We start from the raw sequence: 25,918 nt of genomic DNA on the forward strand, positions 1-25,918 counted from the left end.
ATGTTCTATGCTCGGGATGTTCTGGATAGAGTTTCCCCTCCCGAGGGGTCTCTGATTTGCCCGGATGATTATGGTTGATCAGTCGGTTAAGTGGTGTACCTGGAATGTCAAGGGGAGTAATTCGCCACTTAAAAGGAAGAAAATATTATCAAATCTCAAGAAAGAAAGGGTTGATATAGCTCTCCTACAGGAGACACACCTGTCGGATAAAGAACACTTGAAATTACGACAGGGCGGATTTGATCAGGCCTTTTTTTCTTCTTTTAGCTCAAAAAGCAGGGGAGTTGTTATTCTTGTTCGGAAGAATTTCCCTTTCAAAATCCTAAAGCAGATAAAAGACGAATCTGGATGATATATCTTGATTAAAGCCCTCATAAATGGAGAGGAATATGGGATTTTAAATTTGTACTGCCCCCCGGCACACCCCTTTAAATTTATAACGGAAGCCTTTTCAAAATTGATGGCTTTTGATATCCATAATACAATTATAGGGGGAGACTTTAATTGTATGACGGGCACCAAAAGCCATCAATTTTGAAAAGGCTTCCGTTATAAATTTAAAGGGGTGTGCCGGGGGGCAGTACAAATTTAAAATCCCATATTCCTCTCCATTTATGAAGGCTTTAATCAAAATATATCGTCCAGATTCGTCTTTTATCTGCTTTAGGATTTTGAAAGGGAAATTCTTCCGAACAAGAATAACAACTCCCCTGCTTTTTGAGCTAAATGAAGAAAAAAAGGCCTGTTCAAATCCACCCTGTCGTAATTTCAAGTGTTCTTTATCCGACAGGTGTGTCTCCTGTAGGAGAGCTATATCAACTCTTTCCTTCTTAAGATTTGATAATATTTTCTTCCTTTTGACTGGCGAATTACTCCCCTTGATATTCCAGGTGCACCACTTAACCGACTAATCAACCATAATCATCTGGGCAAATCCGAGACCCCTCGGGAGGGAAACCCTATCCAGAACATCCCGAGCATAGAGCATATAAAATTTACAAAAATAAAGCCTCTCTAATACACTCACACCAATACAATAAAAAACTATTTCTAAATAAAAAAAATATAAAACTTATCTAAGTGGAGATTTTTCCCCTTGTTCCCATGGGGTGTCACTTCCTCTCCAAAAGTCCATCATATCCTCTCCCAACCAATGCCCCACCCTTGACCCAGGCACTCCTCAATAAAATGAGGAGAATTCAGATATAATACAAAGCTAGAGTTAAGTGTGAGCACCCTACCCCCATCCATACCAACACCTGGATATATTTGGTAATGTTAATACCATATATAAACATTTAACTATAAAATTACAACCTCAACAAATAATAATTAAATATACTAATACAAAGTAACAAGGGAGAAACAACCCCGCTCCTAAAGACAGAGGTAAAATTGAATAAGGTAACCACCTTCCCCCACCAACATTAACCAAACCCCCCAGCTTATATATATATATACATACACACACTTATACATATACACACACTTATACATATACACACACTTATACATATACACACACTTATACATATACACACACTTATACATATACACACACTTATACATATACACACACTTATACATATACACACACTTATACATATACACACACTTATACATATACACACACTTATACATATACACACACTTATACATATACACACACTTATACATATACACACACTTATACATATACACACACTTATACATATACACACACTTATACATATACACACACTTATACATATACACACACTTATACATATACACACACTTATACATATACACACACTTATACATATACACACACTTATACATATACACACACTTATACATATACACACACTTATACATATACACACACTTATACATATACACACACTTATACATATACACGGGCCCGCGTATTGCGACCCGGTAGGCCCATTCTGCCCTTACCTGGCCTGATCCAGCTTCCAGATTTAAAAGCTGTGGCAGCCACTTCTCGAGGAACGCTGTAAGCTGGCCTTCCTCTTCCCGTTCGGGAAGGCCCAGCAAACGAATATTTTTTCGACGACCTCGATAATCGAGATCGTCAATGTAATTCTCTAAGGTCCGGACTCGCTGTTCGAGAGTCCGAACCCGATCCATGGCCGATTGCGCTGTAGTTTCGGAGGTCGCGGCCTTTAACTCCGCCTCTCCGACTCGGCGCTCGATCTCCTTAATGTCTCGGTCGTGCTTCTGCAGCGCGGCCGAGAGTGAGTCCCATCGACTTTGGGACTCCTCAATAAAAGCATCGAGCTTCGCGTCCAGCTTGGAGATCATCTCCACAAGGCTTGTCACTGTAGGTAAGTCCCCCGGGGCGGCTGCGGACGCCTCTGCATGCAGCTGGAGAGGGTGGGGGAGGAGTTCCTGCTTGCTGAGAGCTGTGGGCTCCCTTCCCTTTGGTCATTTTTACTAAATATTAGACTGTTTAAATGTAATACTAAGCAACTACTTAAATTAACCAGCTATTATGAATGATTTGGTGAGTGTGATGGGGGTGGGTGACCCACTTTACCCAAGTCTTGGGAAGAGCACTATAGACTCAGACTTGCTGGGTTGCCGCCATCTTGGATCCCCTCAAGTTTAATAATTTTAATGACACATACCTTTTGTTCTGTTAGATCTTGTATCTAGAAAAGGGACAAACAGTACTGTTATTTTTTGAAATCTGTATATTTTATCTTTCCCCTGTTTGCAATCTCAATTTAATTTACATTTGAGTACATATTTTACTTTCCAGTCACAGTTTTGTTCAATATTGTTCTGACTCATATCTGCATTTTATTTTCAGCCCCCTTCCTCTCAGACCACCATTGATAGTTCTCGTCCACAAACAGCACAAATTGTCAAATTACAGAATGCACAGCTGATGACTGGAAGCAAACAACTAAAAAAGAAGGAAATGCAGAACAAGCAAGAAAAAGCTAATCGCATCATATCGGAAGCAATTGCTAAGGCAAAGGCACGTGGGGAGCAGAATATTCCCCGAGTGGTAAACCCAGCCTGTTTATCCACTGGGTCTGCTCGAAAGGAGGAGAGGAAATCTAACAAGTGCAAAACGAAACAAAAAGATAAAGAGTCAAAAAAATCTAGAACTGGTTTATGTTCTAAACCAAAGGATAGAACAAAAATAAAGTAAGTTGACCCTCTCTCAAAAGTACAAAACTAGTTTTCATGTCTTTAAGCATTAACTTTTCAGTTGTGCAAATATTTTGAAAGTTGATATGTTACAAAATAGAAATGGTGAAATACTATATTTTCACTTGTTTGGTGGTTTTCTATAACCTGTAATGTCATTTAAAATAACACTGGATTTTCAAGCCCAAATGCTGAACCTGTGCTTTCAAGTGGTTATGTGCATTGTAAAGTATCATACAATGATATAAGGAGACCACTCAACCCCATTGTATCGGTACAGATTCTTTTGAAAACTCTGTCTGTTTAGTTTCATAGTCCTGCAAACTTTTCCTTGCAAGTACTTTTCCAATTTCTTTTTAAAGATTTTTTTATTTTTCTGCTGCAATTTCTGCTAAATTTTTTCAATTATCAAAATTAAGGGCATTAATAGCAAGGAATGTAAAATGCTTTTGACACCCAGGATCAACTTCAAAGGTCAAGTACAGAATTGTAAATAGCAAAGAAAATCTTGCATTACTATGCCAAAACAATGTACCTTAACCACATCATCAGATCATTTGCCTGCCACATCAGTGAAAGGCTGCTCTCACCAACTGCTCCTGTGGCTAGTTTTTTGCTGTAGATTTACAGCCAAGGAAGCCATTTGGATACAAAGGTGGAAGACAGAGGGTGGTGGTGGAGGGTTGCTTTTCAGACTGGAGGCTGTGACCAGTAGATTGCCACAAGGATCGGTGCTGGGTGCACTACTTTTCATCATTTATGTAAATGCTTTGGATGTGAGCATAAGAGGTATAGTTAGTAAGTTTGCAGATGACACCAAAATTGGAGGTGTAGCGGACAGCGAAGAAGGTTACCTCAGATTACAACAGGATCTTGATCAGATGGGCCAATGGGCTGAGAGGTGGCAGATGGAGTTTAATTTAGATAAATACGAGGTGCTGCATTTTGGGAAAGCAAATCTTAGCAGGATTTGTACACTTAATGGTAAAGTCCTAGGGAGTGTTGCTGAACAAAGAGACCTTGGAGTGCAGGTTCATAGCTCCTTGAAAGTGGAGTTGCAGGTAGATAGGATAGTGAAGAAGGCATTTGGCATACTTTCCTTTATTGGTCAGAGTATTGAGTACAGGAGTTGGGAGGTTGCGGCTGTACAGGACATTGGTTAGACCGCTGTTGGAATATTGCATGCAATTCTGGTCTCCTTCCTATCGGAAAGATGTTGTGAAACTTGAAAGGTTCAGAAAAGACGTACAAGGATGTTGCCAGGGTTGGAGGATTTGAGCTATAGGGAGAGGTTGAATAGGCTAGGGCTGTTTTCCTTGGAACGTCGGAGGCTGAGGAGCGACCTTATAGAGGTTTATAAAATCATGAGGGGCATGGATCGGATAAATAGACAGTTTTTTTCCCCTGGGGTGGTGGAGTCCAGAAGTAGAGGGCAGAGGTATAGGTTAGAGGGGAAAGTTATAAAAGAGACCTAAGGGGCAAATTTTTCACGCGGAGGGTGTTATGTGTATGGAATGAGTGGCCAGAGGAAGTGGTGGAGGCTAGTACATTTGCAGCATTTAAAAGGCATCTGGATGGGTAGATGAATAAGAAGGGTTTGGAGTGATATGGGCTGAATGCTGGCAGGTGGGACGAGGTTGGGTTGGGATATCTGGTCGGCATGGACAAGTTGGACCGAAGGATCTGTTTCTGTGCTGTACATCTCTATGACTCTAAGTCTTGCAATACATACCAAACTAATTTCAGACGCAATAGTTTCAGGAAATGCATTCCCGATCATTGTAATTTGCAGCAGAAAATGAATTCCTCCTCATTTTGCCACTGTTTCTTTTGGCAACTGTCTTAAATCTGTCTCCTAGTTATCAACCGTTCTGCCATTATGAAACAGTTGCTGTTTTTAGTTTTGATTTTGAATACTTCTGTTAAATTTCCCTTAATCTTCTATGCTCTAAGGAGATTGCCCCTTGATTCTCCTAGTTACTTTCCATGTAACTGAAGTCCTGCATTCCTGTTACCATTGTGTTAAATGTCCTTTGGATTCTCTCTATGAGCATACAATCTGTTCCAGATTGTGCTGGTCTAAAATGTATAGTGTAAATTATAGTAAAGCAATGAGGAAACATGTAATGCTGTTGAATATGGAAAAAAAGTGATTTTGTTTCAGAATCAATTTGTATCAATTGCTGCTATTGGAGGAAAAGAAATAGAAGCAAGTATGTTTATAATTCAAAGGTCTTTCTGGATTTAGTCATAAATACTGTCTAGTCAGTCTCAGAAACTGTGTATAATGTGGTGTATCACCTCTAGTACCCTCTATTTCCTCCCAGAATTTGGGAAAAAAAGTGTTAATAATCTAATTGCACATTTCCATAATGTTAAGCAAAAAAGGTGACTTAAGCAAAAGAACGGTGGTGTGGGTGAAGTTTCGGAAGGGTCATTAAAGGCAGGACAAAGTTTAGTGGTTGTTTACTAACTAAGAAGATAACCAGTGGGAAATTAGATAATAATTTTCACTTCTAATTGTGGACTCAGCCTAATTTTCCATTTGTTAGTGGAAAGAAAAGATGCAGCCACAATTTAACATCGATGATAGCCTGACATTCTTAAGATGAAATCTACTGCATTATTTTTGACATTTGGCCCTGTCTTACAATTTAAGTCTTCTACCTACTTTCAGGATTACAGGGGAACCTTGATTATTCGAACGAAATGGGTGGGCACTATTTCGTTCTGATAATTGATTCTTCGGTTAATAGATTAAATGCCTTTCCTCTAGGGCTCAGAGTTTTTAAAGTCTGCTCCCCATTCAGGAGACTGCAGCTTTCCTCTAGGGCTCAGAGTTTTTAAAGTCTGCTCCCCATTCAGGAGACTGCAGCCGCACAGTCTACGCGATCCCCCGCCCCGTCCCCCACCACTGCCCCCAACCCCGTCCAACACTGCGCCCCCCGTGCGACCGCCCCCCTCTCCAGGGCAGTCGGACTGTACACCAATAACAAGACTGCTGCTGATTCTGCCTTTGTACGGTAAGTCTCCAAATAGTGTGCCACGCACACAACTTTTTACTGCAGCTTTTGACAGGTTCCATGTTTACCCTGTATAGGACAGTGTTGGAGAGATTATCTGGGGAAGGTGGGGTTTAGGGTGCACTCCTCTGTAGAACTCCAGGGAAAGTGTGGGGAAAGAGAGAGGACAGGAGGTCGGTCATTTGGAGACGAGGGTGGGGAGGGTAAATGGGGTCCAAGTCAATATGTTTGTTGATAGAGTTCCGGTTGGAATGTCATCCTTCTAGGAATTCTCGTGCATGTCTCTGTTTGGCTTGTCCTAGGATGGATGTGTTGTCCCAGTTGAAGTGGTGACCTTCCTTATCTGTATGTAAGGATACTAGTGAGAGAGGGTCATGTCGTTTTGTGGTTAGTTGGTGTTCATGTATCCTGGTGGCTAATTTGCCTGTTTGCCCAAGGTAGTGTTTATTACAGTTCTTGCATGGTATTTTGTAAATGACATTAGTTTTGCTTGTTGTCTGTGTAGGGTCATTCAAGTTCATTAGCTGCTGTTTTAGTGGGTTTGTGGGCTACCATGATGCCAAGGAGTCTGAGTAGTCTGGCAGTCATTTCTGAAATGTCTTTGATGTGGGGGAGAGTGGCTAGGGTTTCTGGATTTGTTTTATCTGCTTGTTTGGGTTTGTTGCTGAGAAATCGGCGGACAGTGTTCGTTGGGTACCCATTCTTCACACTAAAACAACAGCCAATGAACTTGAAAGAACCTACACAGACAATAATCAAAGGTAATGGGGGGAGCAGGAAATGACATCACCAACCCAAAGAAACCCAAATATATAATTAGAAAGCTGGAATCATCAGCACTGCTTCGTCCGGAGGTTCACTGAAGATGCTACCTCGTATGGTGATGAAATGTCTGAAAATGAACCTTCCAACTCAGCGAGCAAACCTACATCCAGACTTATAATCCTTTCAGACTAATGGATAAATCCCCATTGTTTTGTTCACCAGGCTAGCTTTACGTTTTCACTAACGATGTTTACAGGGTGGCACAATGCACTTTTGATCACTTTCACAAACTAGCTGAATGCTGAATTATATAGCTGCTTAACTTTTTAAAAATTCTTAGATAAGAGATCACTTAAAGTAGAAAATGCCTCAGCTGTTACATTATTGAATAATATAACTTGAACAGAACAAAGGAAGAAAACTGCAGTATAAGAAGTCTAAAATATATACTGCATTCTTTGTCAAAGAGTTCCAGGAAGTATCTATGTTCTTTGCCCTTAAAATCAGAGCGCAGAGAAGGACATTGGATGACAGAAGTTGGTGTAAACAATCAGGAAATATTTTAAATTTGAATCAAAATTTTGTGTTTATTTCACTGTTTGTGAATCTTTTTGTTGGGGCAAAGGATAACATTGGTGAGAACTACAAGATCATCTATTCATTTCAGTCAACTAGTTCTAAATCAGGCTATGACTAAGCTCAACACTTTGCAACTTTTTGTTCAAAAATATATACAAAATGTGTCTGAACAAATCCTACTGTATCACTTTGCCTTTTGTAACTTTTTAAAATAATTTATATTTGGTTAGAAACCAATTACAGTTTGAACAAGTGAGATTGGACTTCTGTTGGGCAAATGTAAACAATTAAAACTATGAGGTTGGTATGTTACTGATGTATATTGTTAACATGTTATTGAGATTGCAAAGCCCCTCTGGTCCTCTTGGATTGGGTCATTTACCTTTTTATATGAACAGATTGTTTGTGTTCTTATTGGACTCAACTTTCTCCTTCCTCTGCAAAAGTGTATTCTAGGATTTGTAGAGAGGTTAGTTTTCCCATTTCTTGGAAGAGTCTGTACAACTATCACTTTACCTTGTCTACATTCTGAGAAGAAATGCATATTTTTTGCAACTAGCCACAATTGCCGTGTTGTCCTGCGTATGTCTGGTGACCGGCTTAACAAACTGCTAACTGACTTTTTAAAACTGAAGAATGTACCCTTTAATTACATCAAATAATTGCCACATTCTGGTTATAGCCTTGCAAATACAGTATTTGACATATAAGATTAGTGATAAACGTCATCATTACACTGGGGAACGATAGAATGCACAGGCAGGTAGCAGATACATGCATATATTGCTAAAGGTTGAGAAAATAGTTGATTTAAGCATGTTATGTTGTTAGGTTTTACAAATAGTAGTATAAAGTACAAAAGCAAGGAAGTTATGACAAACCTTTGTAAAACTCTGATCCAACCTTAATTGCAGTATTGCACCCAGACATGGTTTCATACTTAAAGACATGAAGGCTTTAGAGAGAATGTAGAGTAAATACTGAAGAATGTCTTCAGTGACGCAGATCCGAAGGGAATTCAATTATGTATGTAGGTTGGAAAAGGTGGGACTGTTCTTGGAAAAGACAATATAAAAAAGAAATTTATTAGCAGTCAAAATTATCAGAGGTTTGGATGGGGCAGATGTGAAGAAACTAACTTGTCAGATAGATCTAGATGTAGAGGATATTGATTCAACATTCTGAATCAAAGGTGGGTTGTTAAAGAGCTTCCAGACAGCTGGCACACATTTGGTAAATCTAAAAAGATCATGGCCTGTATGTGTTGTCATTAGGTGTCTAGTCCAGCCTAGCACCTAAAAAGCTAAATGGCATGTACAATAGGGAAATAAATAGTGTGGCTGTTGAACCAGTCAGACTGTAGAATTCTCATGGAGAGAGACAGTGTAAAACAGAACATGAAATGAAATGGAAAGAAGGATGTTATGAAAGAATGGTGAGGAGGTATTCTTTTTAAATCTGCAACAAATAAATTCTGAAGAAATTAGGGTTACACAATTGAGACAGAATTCTGCTCTGGTGAGGTTGCCTGGTTTTAAGTGAGTATATAGTACCATTCAAATTTCAGTTACACCTGAATGAAACAATCTGAACATTTTCTGCTGTTTTAGTGGTGAGTATCCCATCCTTGATGCATTTCCTTGACCAGTCTATCAGCAACGTGCTGTTACAGCATTGCTTGTGGAGGAGGTGGTTAACTTAAGTGGCAGATTCCTCAGATCTTCACTTAACTGCACCTATGTAAACTCTGGAAATTGTTGTTTTGTTTTACTTCATAATAGCGCAGTTTTTGACTACAGCATGCAGGCTGTTCTTAAATATTGAAGACCTTCCATCACCAAAAGACAGTTATATCCTTGATGTTTCTTCAAAAATGCTGTAAAAAATGTTATAGTACATTTTCCTGGAACTCATTCAATGGCATTAAGCTCATTTTTATATTTGGCTTAACCAAAGCAAAAATCTGTTGTGCACAGTGAGGTGTTTGATGACACCCATTTTGATTTTACGTAAGTCACTTGGAGAGCAAGCTCATAATCACTGCTGAAGTCCCAACCTAACTACTGATTCATTAACCAGGAATATTGTTCTTATATATATGGAAGGAAATCAGCTTAAAGTGCCAGATTCAATCTCTGCACTTTAACTTTACATGTATAAGTGTATAAGAAGGCACCAAGCCAAAGAAAAATGCCAATGGAGGGCAGTAAGAAAAGAAAAAGATACAAAAAAGAGACAAATTATTGAAGCAAATTCACCCCAATACAGGCATTATCTCCAAGCCCATGCGCAATGTAAACTAGTTTGTGAGTGATACTATTGAGTGCAATGTGGTGATACTGCCTTCCCATTATGACAAGCCCACTGCAGTTGGCTCCTGAGAAGTCCAGTCTATAATATGCCTTCCGTGTGCCCAGGGAATTGGACAAACATGCTGTATCAGAAATGGCGAAGTTGGTGACCATGTACATCAGCTCCAATTAAAGCCTTACTTTGTGCTGAAAATTTCACCCCCTGACCACATCAGTGAGATACAGATGTTTGATTTGTATCCTATCAATAAGTTAAACCTTTTCACACACGGAAGGGGAGGAAAATGGCTGAAAAACTAAACATAGACTAGACATTAGGGTTAAGCTTGTTTTGACAGTGTCCAATGGAAATGCTGTTATACAGAATGTCAGACTCACTAATTCACTATTGCTTGTATTACACTACCTTCCGAGACTAATTTCTATTTTATCTGGTTACTGTAACCGTGACATTTGATCTTGCTCAATTAAGACAGCCCTGGTGTCAATATAAGTAGGGTCTGAATTGTTACGTTGCTTCCAAGTAATAAAATTTAAAACTATTAATGTTGTTCCTGGTGGAAATAAATCCATAATGAGAAGTTGCTTTAGTGTTAATTCGCAGTATTTCAAACCACTGAGACTGTGTTTTCACTAGCTGTAGGACTTTGAGGGGTGACCTTGTAGAGGTTTATAAAATAATGAGGGGCATAACTAAGCAAGGCTCTTTTCCCTAGGATGAGGGAGTTCAAAACTAGGGGGCATATTTTTAAGGTGATAGGAGAAAAACTTAAAAAGAGATAAAGGGCAACTTTTTTTTTTTAACAGAGGGTGGTTTTTGGGTGGAATGAACTGCCAGAGGAAGTGGTGGATGCAGGTACAGTTAGAACATTTAAAAAAACATTTTGATAGGTATGTGAATAGGAAAGGTTTAGAGAGATATTGGCCAAAAGCAAACAAGTGGGACTAATTTATTTTAGAAACACGGTCAGCAAGAATGAGTTGGACCGAAGGTTCTGTTGCCAAGCTTTTTCACTCTATAACTACTAAGATCAATGGGCCAGCAAAATGGTGCACTGAGGTGAAGTGCTTTGTTGTGATTAATGGTATAATCTCAAACCTGAGCTGGCGATAACAACAGAAGGGAGTAAGGCACTTCTAAAACTTGCTTACATTGTCTACAGATTGAAAATATTGCCATATTCTAGCACTGACATCTGTTCCTGAGTGCACAAATTAAGCAGTCCTTCACTCCTGATCTGGACAATATTTTGCAATTAAATATTGTGCAATTTGATATTTTCAGCTTGTCTTCGTGAGTTAACCCAATCTGAGATCACAGCTACATATCGTGGTAGATCCTAATTTATTGAAAATTGTTTCAACAGCAAAATCATAATAACACTTGGGAAAAAAAGGAAGAATGAATCGTCAGAAGAGGGCTCAGATACCGAACAGATTCCCACACCATCGATCAAGAAAGAATCCATTTCTGGATGTCAAGTAAGGTTTTAATATCCAATACTGAAGGGAGCAAAACTATTCTTTGAAATAATGAATCAAATTGATATGGTGGTCAAGGTAGGGAAAGCGTTTGTCGCTAATGGAAAGAAAGGAGGAACAAGTACTATGGCTGGGTGATGGTGGGTGAGTAGAAGGTAAACATGAGGAAGTGAAGAAGAAAGCAAAAAAAAGAGGTTGAAGGTCAATATTTAAAAGACAGCAAAGAAGAGTGAAAAAGGAAAGAGACAGGAGAAAGGACACAGCCTGGAGTAACTGGTTGATTGAATGTGGTAAGTAAGTAATAGAGAAAGAAAGTAGAGCCAAAAGAAAGGAAAACAGTTGAGCAAAGGGATAAAGCTATAATGGTTAAATTCTTGATGCCAATTGAATTATGCAGTGAAGGTTGTTTCATTTTGCTTTAATTTGTCTTTCAAATGAGTGTAGATAAATACAAGACCAATTATATAATTATTACCTTAAAAACAAATTATCTTTTTATAAAATAATAGAAAAGGTCATAATTGTGTGTACATGTGGGAGTAATGTAATGGTAATTTTAAGGTCATAATTAATTTTGCAGAAGAGACGATCGAACAGACAAGTGAAAAGAAAGAAATATAACGAAGACACTGGAATGAAGATTTCAGATGATGATGATGGCTTAACTACTAAAGGAAAAGTCAAGACTGGTGCTGTTCTACCTGCTGAACAACCTGTGCAATTATTTGTGGTGAGAGGCCATTTTTATTAAACATAGCAAAATCTAATGACGAGAATTTTGTGGGCAGTACAACAAAATGTTGTTCTAATTTATAGTTATAATTAGTGTGTTATAATTAACCTATTTGTTCAGTGTTGAGCATTTTATTAAACTGACATTAGTTATTATGGATTGATAATTATCCTGGTTATTCAGAGCAAGTTGATAGAAATTTTCAATGCTTTTTGCAGTATCTGCAGAAAAATATGCTGTTTGCACATTGCTATATTGTGGCTTTCATTTATGGTTTTATATTTTCAATCTCCTTCCTTGTAAGATTTTTAGAAAAGTCAATTCATTTTATAAGGTCAGGGTTGCCTTAATTCTTAACCATTTCTTTCAGTATATTCTTCAGGTGAAAATATTTGTTTGTTTCCTTTCAGAACACAATACAACCAAATACATATACCATTCCAACAGTAATGACACAGCTGTAACAGTTAGATCTACTCCTGTGATATAATGTTCTTAAACTTGTCTCCACAAACTTTTGCATTGGAGTAAAATCTTTTATCTTTCAAGTTTTGATCTGACTGGAAATATTAGGTGTACTATGAAAGTATAATTGTTACAATTGCAGAATATCAATTTTAACCTGCCATTCATTAACATTTTTGTAACATTTATAGTTGTATTTATAAATTCATGAAAAAATTTCTCAATCCATTTGTACATGAGAATATGAAGTATAATGTTTTGTTTCACGATCTTTAAAATTGACATCTTTTCCTTAGGAAAATCCTAGTGAAGAAGATGCTGCAATTGTAGACAAAGTTATGGCTTCAAGATTAGTGAAAAAGGAGGTGAGATGCTTTTTAATATGGTAATAATACATTTTTAATACCTTGTCTACTTTCTAATTAAAAGTATTCACTTTTTTTTTTCCTAAAGTCTTCAAGTGCTATGTCCATTAGAGCTCACTTTGTTAAGTCCTTTTATCTTCATTAGATGTTGAGACTCATCCAAAATTACCATTTGTAGTTGAAATGATCCTGATTTGGATTTCCAAATTTTCTTAACTCTACTGATTTTGGAGATGTAAAATTTGAATAATTATTAGTGCAAAGTGTTTTGATCTGCTAAAATCCTTTCTTCCCTCCTTGCGAATGGGTAAAATTGCTGTAATATGTATAGCAAGCTATAACCTCAGTAATTGTTCTAATGACATCTGTCTGTATGAATTCATAGTCATTAGTCACATCAGAGTTATTTTATAATCTTTTATATTTATAATCTTTTGAAAATTAAATATGGCTAGTCTTGTAAATATTTTATAAATTAGTTTAGTCTCCAATATTTCTTGAAACCAATTTTGAAATGTTAAACAGAACAAGTAAAAAGATTTATGTTAGCTGCCAGTTGTTTATATTTTGCTCTCTATATCAGTTTGTTTTTAAAATTGTCACCTTAAATATTTAGTTTTAAGCCCTCAATTAATATTATATTAAGAGGGAAACTTTTAAAATTAACTGATTTATTCAGCGAGTGGTGAAGGTGATGGTTTAAAGATAAGCAACAGCAGGGAAAATGTTACTAGCAAGATGCTGAAGGATTGTTCTGGAGTCATTATTGATGATATGAAGGAAGGGGCAAATTATCACAAGTTGGCAAAAGCCATGAAGAGTGAGAGAAACGAAAACAAATGTGTTGTAGAGTGTATTGCATAAGCTGAATAAAACACTCTGGATGGTGTGGAAGTTTCAAATTTTAATAAGATGACATAATAATTTTGGGCGATATGTCTGTTAAGGGATGTGAAGATCAGAATCTTACAGATTTGACATCTGTTTATTTAGGGAAAAAAAATTCTGTTAAAATCCTTTCTCCCCTCTTTACAAATGGATAAAATTGTCTTTGTCCCAAAGGGCATTGAAACGTTTCATCTATGGAGGGCTCCCAAGGAGATAATTTAGTATATCCAGTGCTTAGTGACAAGAACTTGTTTTAGAGAAACGGATGAAGTATTTCTTTTTCTAGGTTAGATAATTGGTCAGTTTTCCCCCTACAAATTAACATTTGTGGCAACTTGTGGCAGATAATTTTGAATTTACATGGACTACTTAATAAAATAAGCAAATTTGAACAAGTGTTTTCTTTTCATTGTGGGGGATTTTGTACATTTGTAATCTCCTCCACAACTTGAAATATGCTAATCTGTTGGAAGTTGTATTTAATAACCAGTTATAGGGTCAGGTATCCTTTATCTGCATTTCCAAAAAACGGAAGAACCAAATGTCTTCTCAAAAGCGGAACTGGACAGACTTGTAGACACACTGAGTCCAGGCCCTTTGGGCAGAAGAACTTAATTTAGTCTGAACAGACACATAAAAGCCAACTTTTATTTTCCCAAGGACATGAACTCAGCATGTCTACAGGTCTATTTGGATCTGTTAGGACCTTTTGGAAAATGATTGCTTTTAGGTCCACTTGGACCAAGCGATGCTTTCATTTCAAAGAGCCTGGATGAACCTAAGTGGTAAGTGCAGCAAATGGAGACGAAAGAATAGTCAGTGCAGAGATGATGGGAAAGAAACGTTTACTGGTAGCACCAGATTTTTGATAAAGACAATGTGAAGCAATTCCTCCATAGGCTAGGATATGGCTTCAAATGTTAAATTAAGATTTTGCTTTTGGTTGTGAGATCCTTAATGAAAAGACCGTAGAAAGCAAGGTAACTACATCCGAAAACTGAAAATACCCATCATCTGAAAAACAGTCGGTCCTGAGCTTTTCAGATAAAGCATTCCTGACCTGTAATAAATTTTTTATTAGCCAGCCCATGTCCAAATTGTATATTTGCATTTTAATATTATAAATTGAAATTACAAAGTTTTAAATTTATTTTAATTGAAGTGCCTAAAAAACGGCTGGAAAGGCGCAAATAGCAATGTCTGAGTATGAATGAAAGCAGAGGAAGTGGGGCCTGAACCTCGAGTACTGAGAAAACCTAAGTTTAACACTGAAGAATTGAGATTATAGGAAAGCTAAAAATGGATTTATTTTGAAAGTCGTTGGTGTAACCATTGGAGTGGAGAGGTCATGTTGGCAGATATGTGATGCTGCAAGATGGAACTGAGTGAAGTTGTTCAGAATCCATGGTAGGAAGACAATTGGTTCTGGAAATCTAGTTTTTTGTATTACATCATTCTCCTGTATTAATTTCATTCTTGGACATGTGACTGAAATCCTCAGGTTTATTAGGAGTTTATTAGTATTTTGTGTAGATATTTCGATGCAATAGAAAATGCTGACCTCTTTTAAAAGAGGGATGGATGCCCTTAGAAAATTAACTACTTAAAATTCACATGTTTCACTAAGCTTAGTGCACTTATCCAAAAATCTAAGTTTGAAACTCCTTCAGCTGATTGCTTTGACAGCAAATTAGTCAGTTGAGGTAGAAGTAAAGGAATTCAGGTTCAATTGTTAATTAGTTTGTGCCTAACATGCTTGTGCTGAGTGACATTACGTGATTGACAGAACTGGCAGAATGCTTTGTATGATTGTGTTTAGTTGTTGTTTGGAAAAGAATTTGGCAAATAGAAAAGATTTTTTGGTGGCTTAATAGAACTCCAATTTGTCTGAATTGATTGAGATGAACAACACCGATTTTATTAAATAAGCTTAAATAAGTTGATGTTATTAACGATAATAGTATAGGGTACATATCAAACCGTCAGGCATTTTTATTTTGTATTCAATAAATTTCTACTGATGTTTACTTTTGATAATGCTGTTTTAGAGCTTAATATCAATTGTTCAATCTGTTAATGGTTATTATTCCACTATCCACAGACAGTGAAAACACGAGGGCTTGTATAATTTATTGAGCTAATATCAACTACTGACAAATGCTATATTACCAGATAATTGCATGGATCAAGTCAGCTAATTGACAAGAATGACCCCAGTTGCTGGGCATGAGAAATATCTGGTGAAGTTTTACGCACAGTGGGATTTTTTTTCAGAATGGTTTGAAATTTGATGATGTTTCTTCCAAAATGCCTTTTTTATTTGTAATGTACATTTTACCAGTAATGTTAATCAGAAGGCTTCTTTGTTTAGGTAGCAATGGGACATATGGCTGATGTTGAGGAGTTCTTTGTGAAATACAAAAATTAGTAAGTGAATTTATTTTTAAGCTGTTATGATCCTTTTTAGTGTTAAAGGCAATGGACATTTAATATTCAATTATATTTTAATATGCAAACTTCAATTACATTGTGAAAATATCAACTTAGAATCCAAATTTAGTATCATAGAATCCCTACAGTGTGGAAACAGGCCATTTGGCCCGACAAGTCCCCTCCGACCCTCCGAAGAGTATCCCACCCAGACCCATTCCTCTACCCTTTTACTTTATATTTCCCCTGAATAATGCACCTAACCTACACATTCAAGAATGCTATGGGCACTTTAGCATGGCCAATTCACCTAACCTGCACATCTTTGAGCTGTGGGAGGATACCGGAGCTTCCAGAGGAAACCGATGGAGACATGGAGAGAATATACAAACTCCCCATGGACAGTCACCCAAGGCTGGAATTGAACCGGGTCCCTGGGACTCTGAGGCAGCAGTGCTAACCACTGAGCCACCATGCCACCCATGCATGTTACCACCTAATGATTGCACAAAATTATTTTGCAAAATGTGTTTGCAAAACAAACAGGAATAAGATGGTACATAACCTCATTTGAGAAAGTTAAATAGAGATGGTTTTGAGTGGATATTAGGTTACCAGGTTTCCTGGGACATTATTAGATTATTTTAGAAGTTAGCTATTAGAATGGAATCAGTGAGCAGGCTTCCAACCAATTCTTTCAATTCAATCTGTTATTGTTAAGAAGAAAGTATTGAAATAACTCACTTCAAATTTACTCCAGTTATTGAACCAGATGATGACAAATACAGAATTGTACTTTCATAATAAAAATGCTATGTTCCAAATTGGTTACCTTGGAACTATGAGTTCTGTTATTCTCAAGTTTCATTTTTTTAAACTAATGCAACCGATGACCAACTTTAACCTTGTAGATATTGCAGTTAATGTTGATTTGCATTCCTGTAAGCATATCTTGCACTATATTTAATTAAACACAAACGTAGCAAAGAAGGATGGCTATGAATTATTTTGTTTTAATACAGTTATGATCTAGAATGCATTGCCTGAAAGCAAAGTGCAAGTGGAATTAATAAACATTTTCAATAAGAAATTGACAATAATAAGCAAAAGTAGAAAAAGACTTGCAGATCTGTGGGAACTGTGATTAATTGAACAGCACTTTCATAAAGCAAAAATGGGCCAAATGGCCTCTTTTGTGCGTATAATTCTGTGATTCACAGCAATACACCTATAAATGCCATGACTTTTATCTAACAATGATTGATGGCTGGATCAGAAATGTAGATATGTCAGATATCTTGAATACATTTTCATCTTGTTAAAAACCATAAGGGGATTTCATACAACATAAATTTGAGTTATTTCAGTAATAACTAGCAAAATAGGTAAAAAGGAAGAGGAAACGGACGTAGTAAGATGTAGGTGTAGGATATAGTATATTAGCATGGATGGAGGATTGGCGAACTGTTGGAGGACAGAGTTGGGATAAAAGGGGTATTTTCAGGATGGCAACTTGTAACTACTAGAGTGCCACAGGGTTCAGTGCTAGGACCATAATTATTTACAATATATATTAGTTACTTGGATGATGGAAGTGAAAGTGCTCTCTCCAAGTGTTTGGATGACCCAAATGTAGACAGGAAGGCAAGTAGTGAGAATTGTACAAAGTCCATAGAGGGATATAGACAGAGTTAATGTGTGGACGAAAACATGGTGCGTGGAATATAATGTGGGAAAATGAGAGTTTATCCACTTTGGCTGAAAGGATAGAAAAGCTGAATGTTTCATAGCCTTCTGGAAAGACTGCTGAAAACTGTAGCATGAGGATTTGAGGGTTGTTGTGCATGAATCACAAAAGTCTCGCATTCAAGATCAGTCAGTTATATGGAAAGCAAATGTCATATTGACCTCTATTTCAAAGGGAGGGATGGGATATAAAAATAGAAAGACCTTACTAACGCAGTAGTCAGTCCATTCCTAGAATATTGTAAACAGTTTTGGTTACCTTAAAAGAAAAGAAAATACTGGTTTTCGAGGCAGCCCAGAGGAGGCTTGCTGAATTGATTTTGAGTATGGAGGTATATTATTATGAATACATGTCAAGTAGGTTGGACTTACTGGAATTCAGAGGAGTGAAAGACCTTTGGAAAATAGATAAGATTTCAGAGACATTTAACAAGGTACACTGTTTCCCCTTGTGGGAGAGCCCAGAACAAGAGTTCAATTCCAGAGTAAGAAATCACCTATTTGATAAAATTGGGAAATTTGTTTTCAGAGATTAGTGTACTTGTGGAATTCTTTACCACAGCAAACTGTCTAGGCTATATTGCTAAATATATTCCAAGCTGAGAGAGACAGATTTATAATCAGAAAGGGAATCATGGATGATAGGAAAAAGGCAGGAAAGTGGAGTTGAAAATGAAAATATTAGCCATGATTTCATTTGGATGGTGGGGCAAACTCAATGGGTCGTATAGGTGACTCCTTTTCCTGTGGCTTACGGGCTTATTTAAGTACAATGTAATTTGATATTGAAATAGGTTTGTTTCCAGAAGTAATGGTTTGCAAAGGAAATCCCCAACTATTCAGCAAATCAGTGTGCTACCTCTGTATACATAAAGTGGTGCTGTGCATGCAGAGCATGAAAAAATGTTATTTAATTGTTAAATGTTGCTTGATGGTTAGGTTTGACTACTTGATGTTCAAGACTCTGTATAAGCTATGGATAATAGGTATAAAGGTATACTGTTGTAGATTTTACTGAGAATTAGTACTCAGTTGAACACATCAGTGAAGCTAAGTTGAGTCCAGTGTGTGTGAAGATAAAAAGTCTAATGACATATTTATCGTATTGACTTTAGTTTTATCATTTCTAGCTCATACCTGCATTGTGAATGGGCCACAGAAGCACAGTTAATGAAAGACAAAAGGATACATCAAAAAGTGAACCGCTTCAAGATTAAACAGGCACAGAGAGGCCATTTCTTTGCAGCTGTAAGTTGTTTTTTGTGTTTGTGGGCTTATGCTTGTCTCGGGTACCATTGTCTAGAACAGGATTTATCTTATATCGCTGCCTCAACTCATGTTTCAAATCTACAGCACCGCATGAAGATGTACCAACCTGAAGTTCCACTGCATGTTTTTCTTCCACTACAAATTTCTCTAATGGGAATCTATAAGAGGATCAATTAATATTTACAACCCGGAATAACGCTTATGCTGATCCCAAGGTGCTAGTGAGCCTTCGTCGCCCTATTCGAATAACTTGCTTTGTGTTTTCTTCTGACAGTGGATTCAAAGTGGTACACACAGGTCCTTATTAACCAACTTCTCCATCAAGCAAGTCATGTTTACTTATTAACTACCTAGCAAATTTCCTGATAAATACTTCCAGTACTTGTGCATCCAGGATCCTCCAGCGCATCGTAACAATCTACTGCAAAAAAGCATGTTGAGGCACGTAGTGCCCAAAACAGAACTACCATTCAAGCACATTGTGAGGGTGACTGCCCTTGATATAAATACAACATTTGATCAAGTATGGATTTAAAAGCACTGTAGCCATACCCAGCGCCAAGGAAATTTGTTATGGTTGTTGAATATCAATCGTCTTAGCCCCAAAACATCACTGAGGAGTTCTTTGGCAGTGCCTAGATACAACTATATCTTCTATAATCTTAAACATTTGGTCAGGGAGAAAGACTTTTGTGGAATAAAATGTTAGTATCTTAAAGCAGGCAAGCACAGTGGAGAGGTTATTGGTAAGGAATTCAAAATCATGGCTCCCAATGGTGAAGTACTTTAATGCTTGGAAGTAACTCGTCCATGCAGACCAGATATCCTAACCTAATCTAGTCCCATTTGCCAGCACTTGGCCCATATCCCTCTAAACACTTCCTATTCATATACCCATTCAGATGCCTTTTAAATGTTGTAATTGTACCAGCCACCACCACTTCCTCTGGCAGCTCATTCCATATATGCACCACCCTCTGTTTTGATAACTCTCCTTCTGATTTCAGAATAAAATTTATATTCTAACAAGCACGAATGTTCTAGATATTTGCAACACAGGACACAGGTCAGAAATGTGATGAAAAGCACTGCAGTTGCCTGAATGGATACAAGTCCAGCAGCACTTGAAGTTCACACTGTCCAGAGCAAACCAGCCCATTTGATTGACACCCCATTCATTCCTTGAAGTCATAGTCATTATTGTACAAACGGACATCACTCAGCCTGTCAAGTTCATGATAATTATCTGTAGAAAACTTTGTTATCCTGATGTGTCCCATTGTCCTGCAAATTCATAATCTCTGTTGATATAATTTTATTTTTAATTCCATGCATTGTCCCCACTTATGCCATCAATTTGGGTCAGTTCCCATGCTGCATGACTTTATTTGCAAGATGTCTGCAAAAATTTTAGCAGATCTTTATCATAGCTGCTTTCAAATTGTCAACCCCTCCACAGAAGGATAAGGGCAGCAGACACATAGGAATACCACTGCCAGCAGGTTCCGTATCCCACCATGATCTCTGACTTGGAACTGTATCACCATTTTTCCTACTGTCATTGGGTCAAAATCCTGGAACTCTCTCCCTAACAACAATTGGGTTTGCCTACACCACACAGACTACAGTGATTCAAGAAGATAACTTACTGCTCTTGACAAGATTGCAACAAGGGATAGGTAGGAAATACTGTCCTTGAAAATTATACTCTTATCTCTTGTGGAAACAATTGGTGGGTGTGAGAATGATTAGAACTCCATTCTTTCCAGTACACCGCTTCACATCTGGGATAGAAATGAGATGCACTTGACCAGTTCAGCAAAATGAAATTGGAAGAAGGCACAGAATACCAGCCCTTATTACTACCGTCTATGGCAAATTTAAAAATAATCAACTTCAAATCCCTACCTGCTTAATTCTTCAGTCCTAAGAACAGTACAGCACAGGAGCAGGCACTTAGGCCCACCAAGTTTGCATGACACATGGTGTCTTTCTAAACCATAAGACCATAAGATATAGGAGTGGAAGTAAGGCCATTCCGCCCATCGAGAACACTCCGCCATTCAATCATGGCTGATGCGCATTTCAGCTCCACTTACCAGCGTTCTCCCCGTAGCCCTTAATTCCTCTAGACAACAAGAATCTATCAATCTCGGCCTTGAAGACATTTAGCGTCCCAGCTTCCACTGCACTCCGTGGCAATGAATTCCACAGGCCCACCACTCTCTGGCTGAAGAAATATCTCCGCATTTCTGTTCTGAAATGACCCCCTCTAATTCTAAAGCTGTGTCCACGGGTCCTAGTCTCCACGTTTAACTGAAACAATTTCCTAGCATCCACCTTTGCCAAGCCATGTATTATTTTGTATGTCTCTATTAAGTCTCCCCTTAATCTTCTAAACTCCAACGAATACAATCCCACTATCCTCAGCCGTTCCTCATATGTTAGACCTGTCATTCCAGGGATCATCCATGTGAATCTCCGCTGGACACGTTCCAGTGCCAGTATGTCCTTCCTGAGGTGTGGGGACCAAAACTGGACACAGTACTCCAAATGGCGCCTACCCAGAGCTTTATAAAGTCTTAGTAGTACATCTCTGCTTCTATATTCCAACCCTCTTGAGATAAGAGACAACATTGCATTCGCTTTCTTAATCACGGACTCAACCTGCATGTTTACCTTTAGAGAATCCTCGACTAGCACTCCCAGATCCCTTTGTGCTTTGGCTTTATTAATTTTCTCACCATTTAGAAAGTAGTCTATGCTTTTATTCTTTTTGCCAAAGTGCAAGACCTCGCACTTGCTCACGTTAAATTCCATCAGCCATTTCCTGGACCACTCTCCCAACCGGTCTAGATCCTTCTGTAGCCTCCCCACTTCCTCAGTACCACCTGCCTGTCCACCTAACTTCGTATCATCGGCAAAATTCGCTAGAATGCCCCCGGTTCCCTCATCCAAATCATTAATATATAATGCGAACAGCTGTGGCCCCAGCACCGAACCCTGCGGGACACCGCTCGTCACCGGCTGCCATTCTGAAAAAGAACCTTTTATCACAACTCTCTGCCTTCTGTTAGACAGCCAATCCTCAATCCATCCCAGCAGCTCACCTCGAACACCATGGGCCCTCACCATGCTCAGCAGCCTCCCATGATCATAACCCTTTAACATTTTTTGGAAAAAATTAAAGATAAAATACAAGACTTTTTTGTTTCAACCATTTAATTTGAAAGTTATACACATTACAGGACAAGAGAACTTAATTACTAGTGTGCTATCACAACTTTGATGAAGAAAGATAAAGGTGTTTAGTGGCCAAAAAAGGACCAATTGAAATGCATTGTACTATTGAATGTTTGCATGCTTAGAGTCAGTGAAATATGTATGCATTATATTGAACAAATAGCATAAGTTTTTAAAAATGAAGCCATCTTTCTACATTGAGAGATTTTTTTTAAGGGGGAATGCAATGATGCTATGGCTTTAAGAGGTGTAGTTTGTCTTTTCTTTTGAAAAGAGGTTTAGAGTCATAGTTGGTGAGTATCTATTCAAATCCAATAAATTTAATCGCTTGTGAGGCCTTTGTTTATTTTTCATTTAGAACAATAGAAGCTGTATGACTAGGTGGAGTCAGGCTCCCACAGATCTGGGGTTTTAATTTAGCTTTCAGTAGTTGTTGGGGTTTTGAATTTTGCTGTGGGAGCTGATACATTTCTCTGTTATAGCAAAAAGGTGGAGTTTACTCTGCCAGAATTTTCTCTTGGTGTTCTTTTCTCCTGGACTGGAGAAACATTGCATGTGAGATAATCTATTTTACTGAATTTGCCTTTACCAATGGTGTGCTTATGGAATGTTACTACATTGGAATGGTTGCTGTTTAGTTGAATAATCTGTTATTCTGTTAAGTTTTACAATAGAGTTAAAGTAATTCTGTTCAAATACACATGTTAAATACTTGGGCTAAGATAACTGTATAGCTGGTGCACATGCATTAACTGAATCCTGTCAATGGGAACAACAGATAATTTTGGGCAAAATCTTTTGTTTTGGCAGCCACACATTTAATCAACATTTTAAAATTTATGGATCTGTGGGAAAAATTAAGAACCAATGGGCATTCCAATTCAGAATGTTAGATTATTGAGGATCCAGTAGAATCTTTTTAGCAATATTATGGAATCCTAAAGAATTCACCCTTCTTCAAATAAACGTGGTAGCATCATGTGCAGTGACTGAGTGATGATGGTGATTTGAGAATTGTTGATCTTTTAAGGCAATAGCTGCAGTCTGGGAGGTCAAAAATAGAAGAATGCATTTTCAAATTTTAAATAATTTTGGGATGTGAGCCTTGTTGACAATACTGGCCTTTATTGCCCATTCACATCTGCTCTGAGAAGTTGGTAGTGGACTTAGTTGTTAAACCACTGTAAAGAGTTGAATGGTACATTAAGAGCCAGCCACATAGTTCCAGGATTGGGTCATGTATCAACCAAAGTGAGCAAGGATGACATGCATCCTTTGCTAAAGGTCAATCAGTGAACAAGCTGCATTTCTGCAACAAGCCAATAGTCCAATAGTCACTTTTTCTGATATCAACATTTTATTCCCAGAACTTTGAAATAACTGCACTGCAATGTAAATTTAAACACGGTGAATTGTTAGTCCAGTTTTCTCAATTGCTAATCGAGGCACATAATCACTATGCTACCCTTCTCTTGTAGAGAACATACTTATCACAAAAAGGAGCAGATGGAGAGAATAAAATACTGAATCTCAGGCTCTTTTTTTTTTTTTGCCTTTGTGGTTGCTCAATTCCACCCACACAGACTCCACATCATCCGAGGCTATGTCATTCAATACCATAGATTTAATTTTGTTCTTAACTAACAAGGTAACCCCACCCCCTCTGCCCACCTCTCTGTCTGTTCGATAAGTTGAAAGACCATGGAGGTTTAACTGCCAGTCCTGACCCCCCTGTAACCAAGTCTCTGTGATGCCTACTACATCATAATCATTCACTATTATCTGTGCCATTAGTTCATCGGCTTTGTTATGAATGCTACGAGCGTTCAGGTAAAGTGCCTTAATGCTAACTTCCTTATCATTAGAGATTTTGGAAGTCATATGTCCTAAGTTATCCTTGCTTTTTACTGCATTCTCGGTCTGCCTCAATTTTAAATCCGCCTGGAAACATTCTATCCTGCTGCTTATCTTGCCATTTACCTCCATACTCCCTGTCGCTTTGACTTTCCCTTCCCCCCAACTCAGAAGTTTAAAGTCCTACTGACCATCCTATTTATCCTCTTCGCTAGAATATTGGTACCTGATCGGTTCAGGTGGAGACCGTCCCAACGGTACAGATCCCCCCTGTTCCAAAACTGATGCCAATTCCCCATGAAGTGGAATCCCTCTTTCCCACACCAATCCCTTAGCCACGTGTTTACTTGCCTAATTTTCTTGTCCCTATGCCAATTGGCACGTGGCTCGGGCAGTAATCCGGAGATTATGACCCTTGAGGACCTGTGGTTCAATTTCCTGCCTAGTGCTTCGTAATGCCCAAACAGGTCCTCCACCCTAGTCTTGCCTATGTTGTTGGTATCAACGTGGACCACAACAACTGGATCCTCCCCCTCCCGCTCCAATATCCTTTCAAGCCGGTCGGAGATGTCTCGCACCCTGGCACCGGGCAGGCAACACACCATGCGAGACTCCAGATCCGGCTTGCCAAGGATACTATCTGTCCCCCTAATTATAGAATCCCCTATAACCACTACTTATCTATTAGCTCCTCCCTCTTGAATGGCCTTCTGCACCATGGTGCTTTGGTCAGTTGGCTCATCCTGTCCAGAGCCCTTTTCCTCATCCGAACAGGGAGCAAGAATCTCGTACCTGTTGGACAAGGTCAAGGGCTGAGGCTCCTCCACTCCTGAACTCCGGTTCCCCCTACCTGCCTCACTTACAGTCACACTCTGATGTCCCTGATCACTAACTGGATGTGAATTACTTAATCTCCCAGGTGTGACTGCCTCCTGAAACAAAGCATCCAGGTAACTCTCCCCCTCCCGGATGTGCCGCAGTGTTTGAAGCTCAGATTCCAGATCATCAACTCTGATCCGGAGTTCTTCCAGCAACCAACACTTGCTGCAGATGTGGTCACTGCCGTTCACAATGGGATCAGCCAGCTCCCACATCATACAGCAACAACACATCACCTGCCCAGCCATCTCTGCTTAGTTAGTTAATTAGTTACTTTGTACAAGTATGAATTAGAATACCTTCTGATACCCCTCTGCTATAGTTTTTTTTTACCCTAAATAAGGACTTGATGTATACACACACAAAAAAAAACCAAAGTAAATTTTTAACTAGTCCCTGGTAAAGAAATAAAAATCCTTACCTTAAAAGAAACTAAAAACCTTGGCCCTCTACAAAGTCCATATCCCTCTGTTCCCTGCCTAATCATATATCTGTCATGATGCATCTTAAATGTTATTGTATCTGCCTACAACATTTTCCCTCCCACCTTCTATGTTAAAAAAAAACTTGCCTGTCACGTTTCCTTTAAACTTAACTACTTTTACCTTAAATCTATGATCTCTAGTCATTCATATTTCTACGCTGGGAAAAAGACACCAACTATCCATACCCTCATAATTTTGTAAACTTGTACTTGGTCATCCCTCATCTTTTGTCATT

At 38.3% G+C, this 25,918-nt stretch overlaps 1 protein-coding gene across 6 annotated transcripts in view; it reads left to right on the forward strand.

The window, feature by feature from the left end:
* chd9 (chromodomain helicase DNA binding protein 9) overlaps positions 1-25,918 on the forward strand; it is a 245,483-nt gene that overhangs the window by 128,540 nt on the left and 91,025 nt on the right. For all 6 annotated transcript variants that reach the window (XM_043706976.1, XM_043706974.1, XM_043706975.1 and 3 more), the window contains 6 exons: positions 2,819-3,162; positions 11,212-11,326; positions 11,907-12,056; positions 12,821-12,889; positions 16,149-16,204; positions 19,084-19,201. In XM_043706976.1, coding sequence (XP_043562911.1) covers positions 2,819-3,162; positions 11,212-11,326; positions 11,907-12,056; positions 12,821-12,889; positions 16,149-16,204; positions 19,084-19,201 — 852 coding nt within the window. The remainder of the gene's footprint in view (positions 1-2,818; positions 3,163-11,211; positions 11,327-11,906; positions 12,057-12,820; positions 12,890-16,148; positions 16,205-19,083; positions 19,202-25,918) is intronic.

This window comes from Chiloscyllium plagiosum, chromosome 17, assembly GCF_004010195.1.
Source record: "Chiloscyllium plagiosum isolate BGI_BamShark_2017 chromosome 17, ASM401019v2, whole genome shotgun sequence".
In the NCBI taxonomy this organism is placed as follows: domain Eukaryota; kingdom Metazoa; phylum Chordata; class Chondrichthyes; order Orectolobiformes; family Hemiscylliidae; genus Chiloscyllium; species Chiloscyllium plagiosum.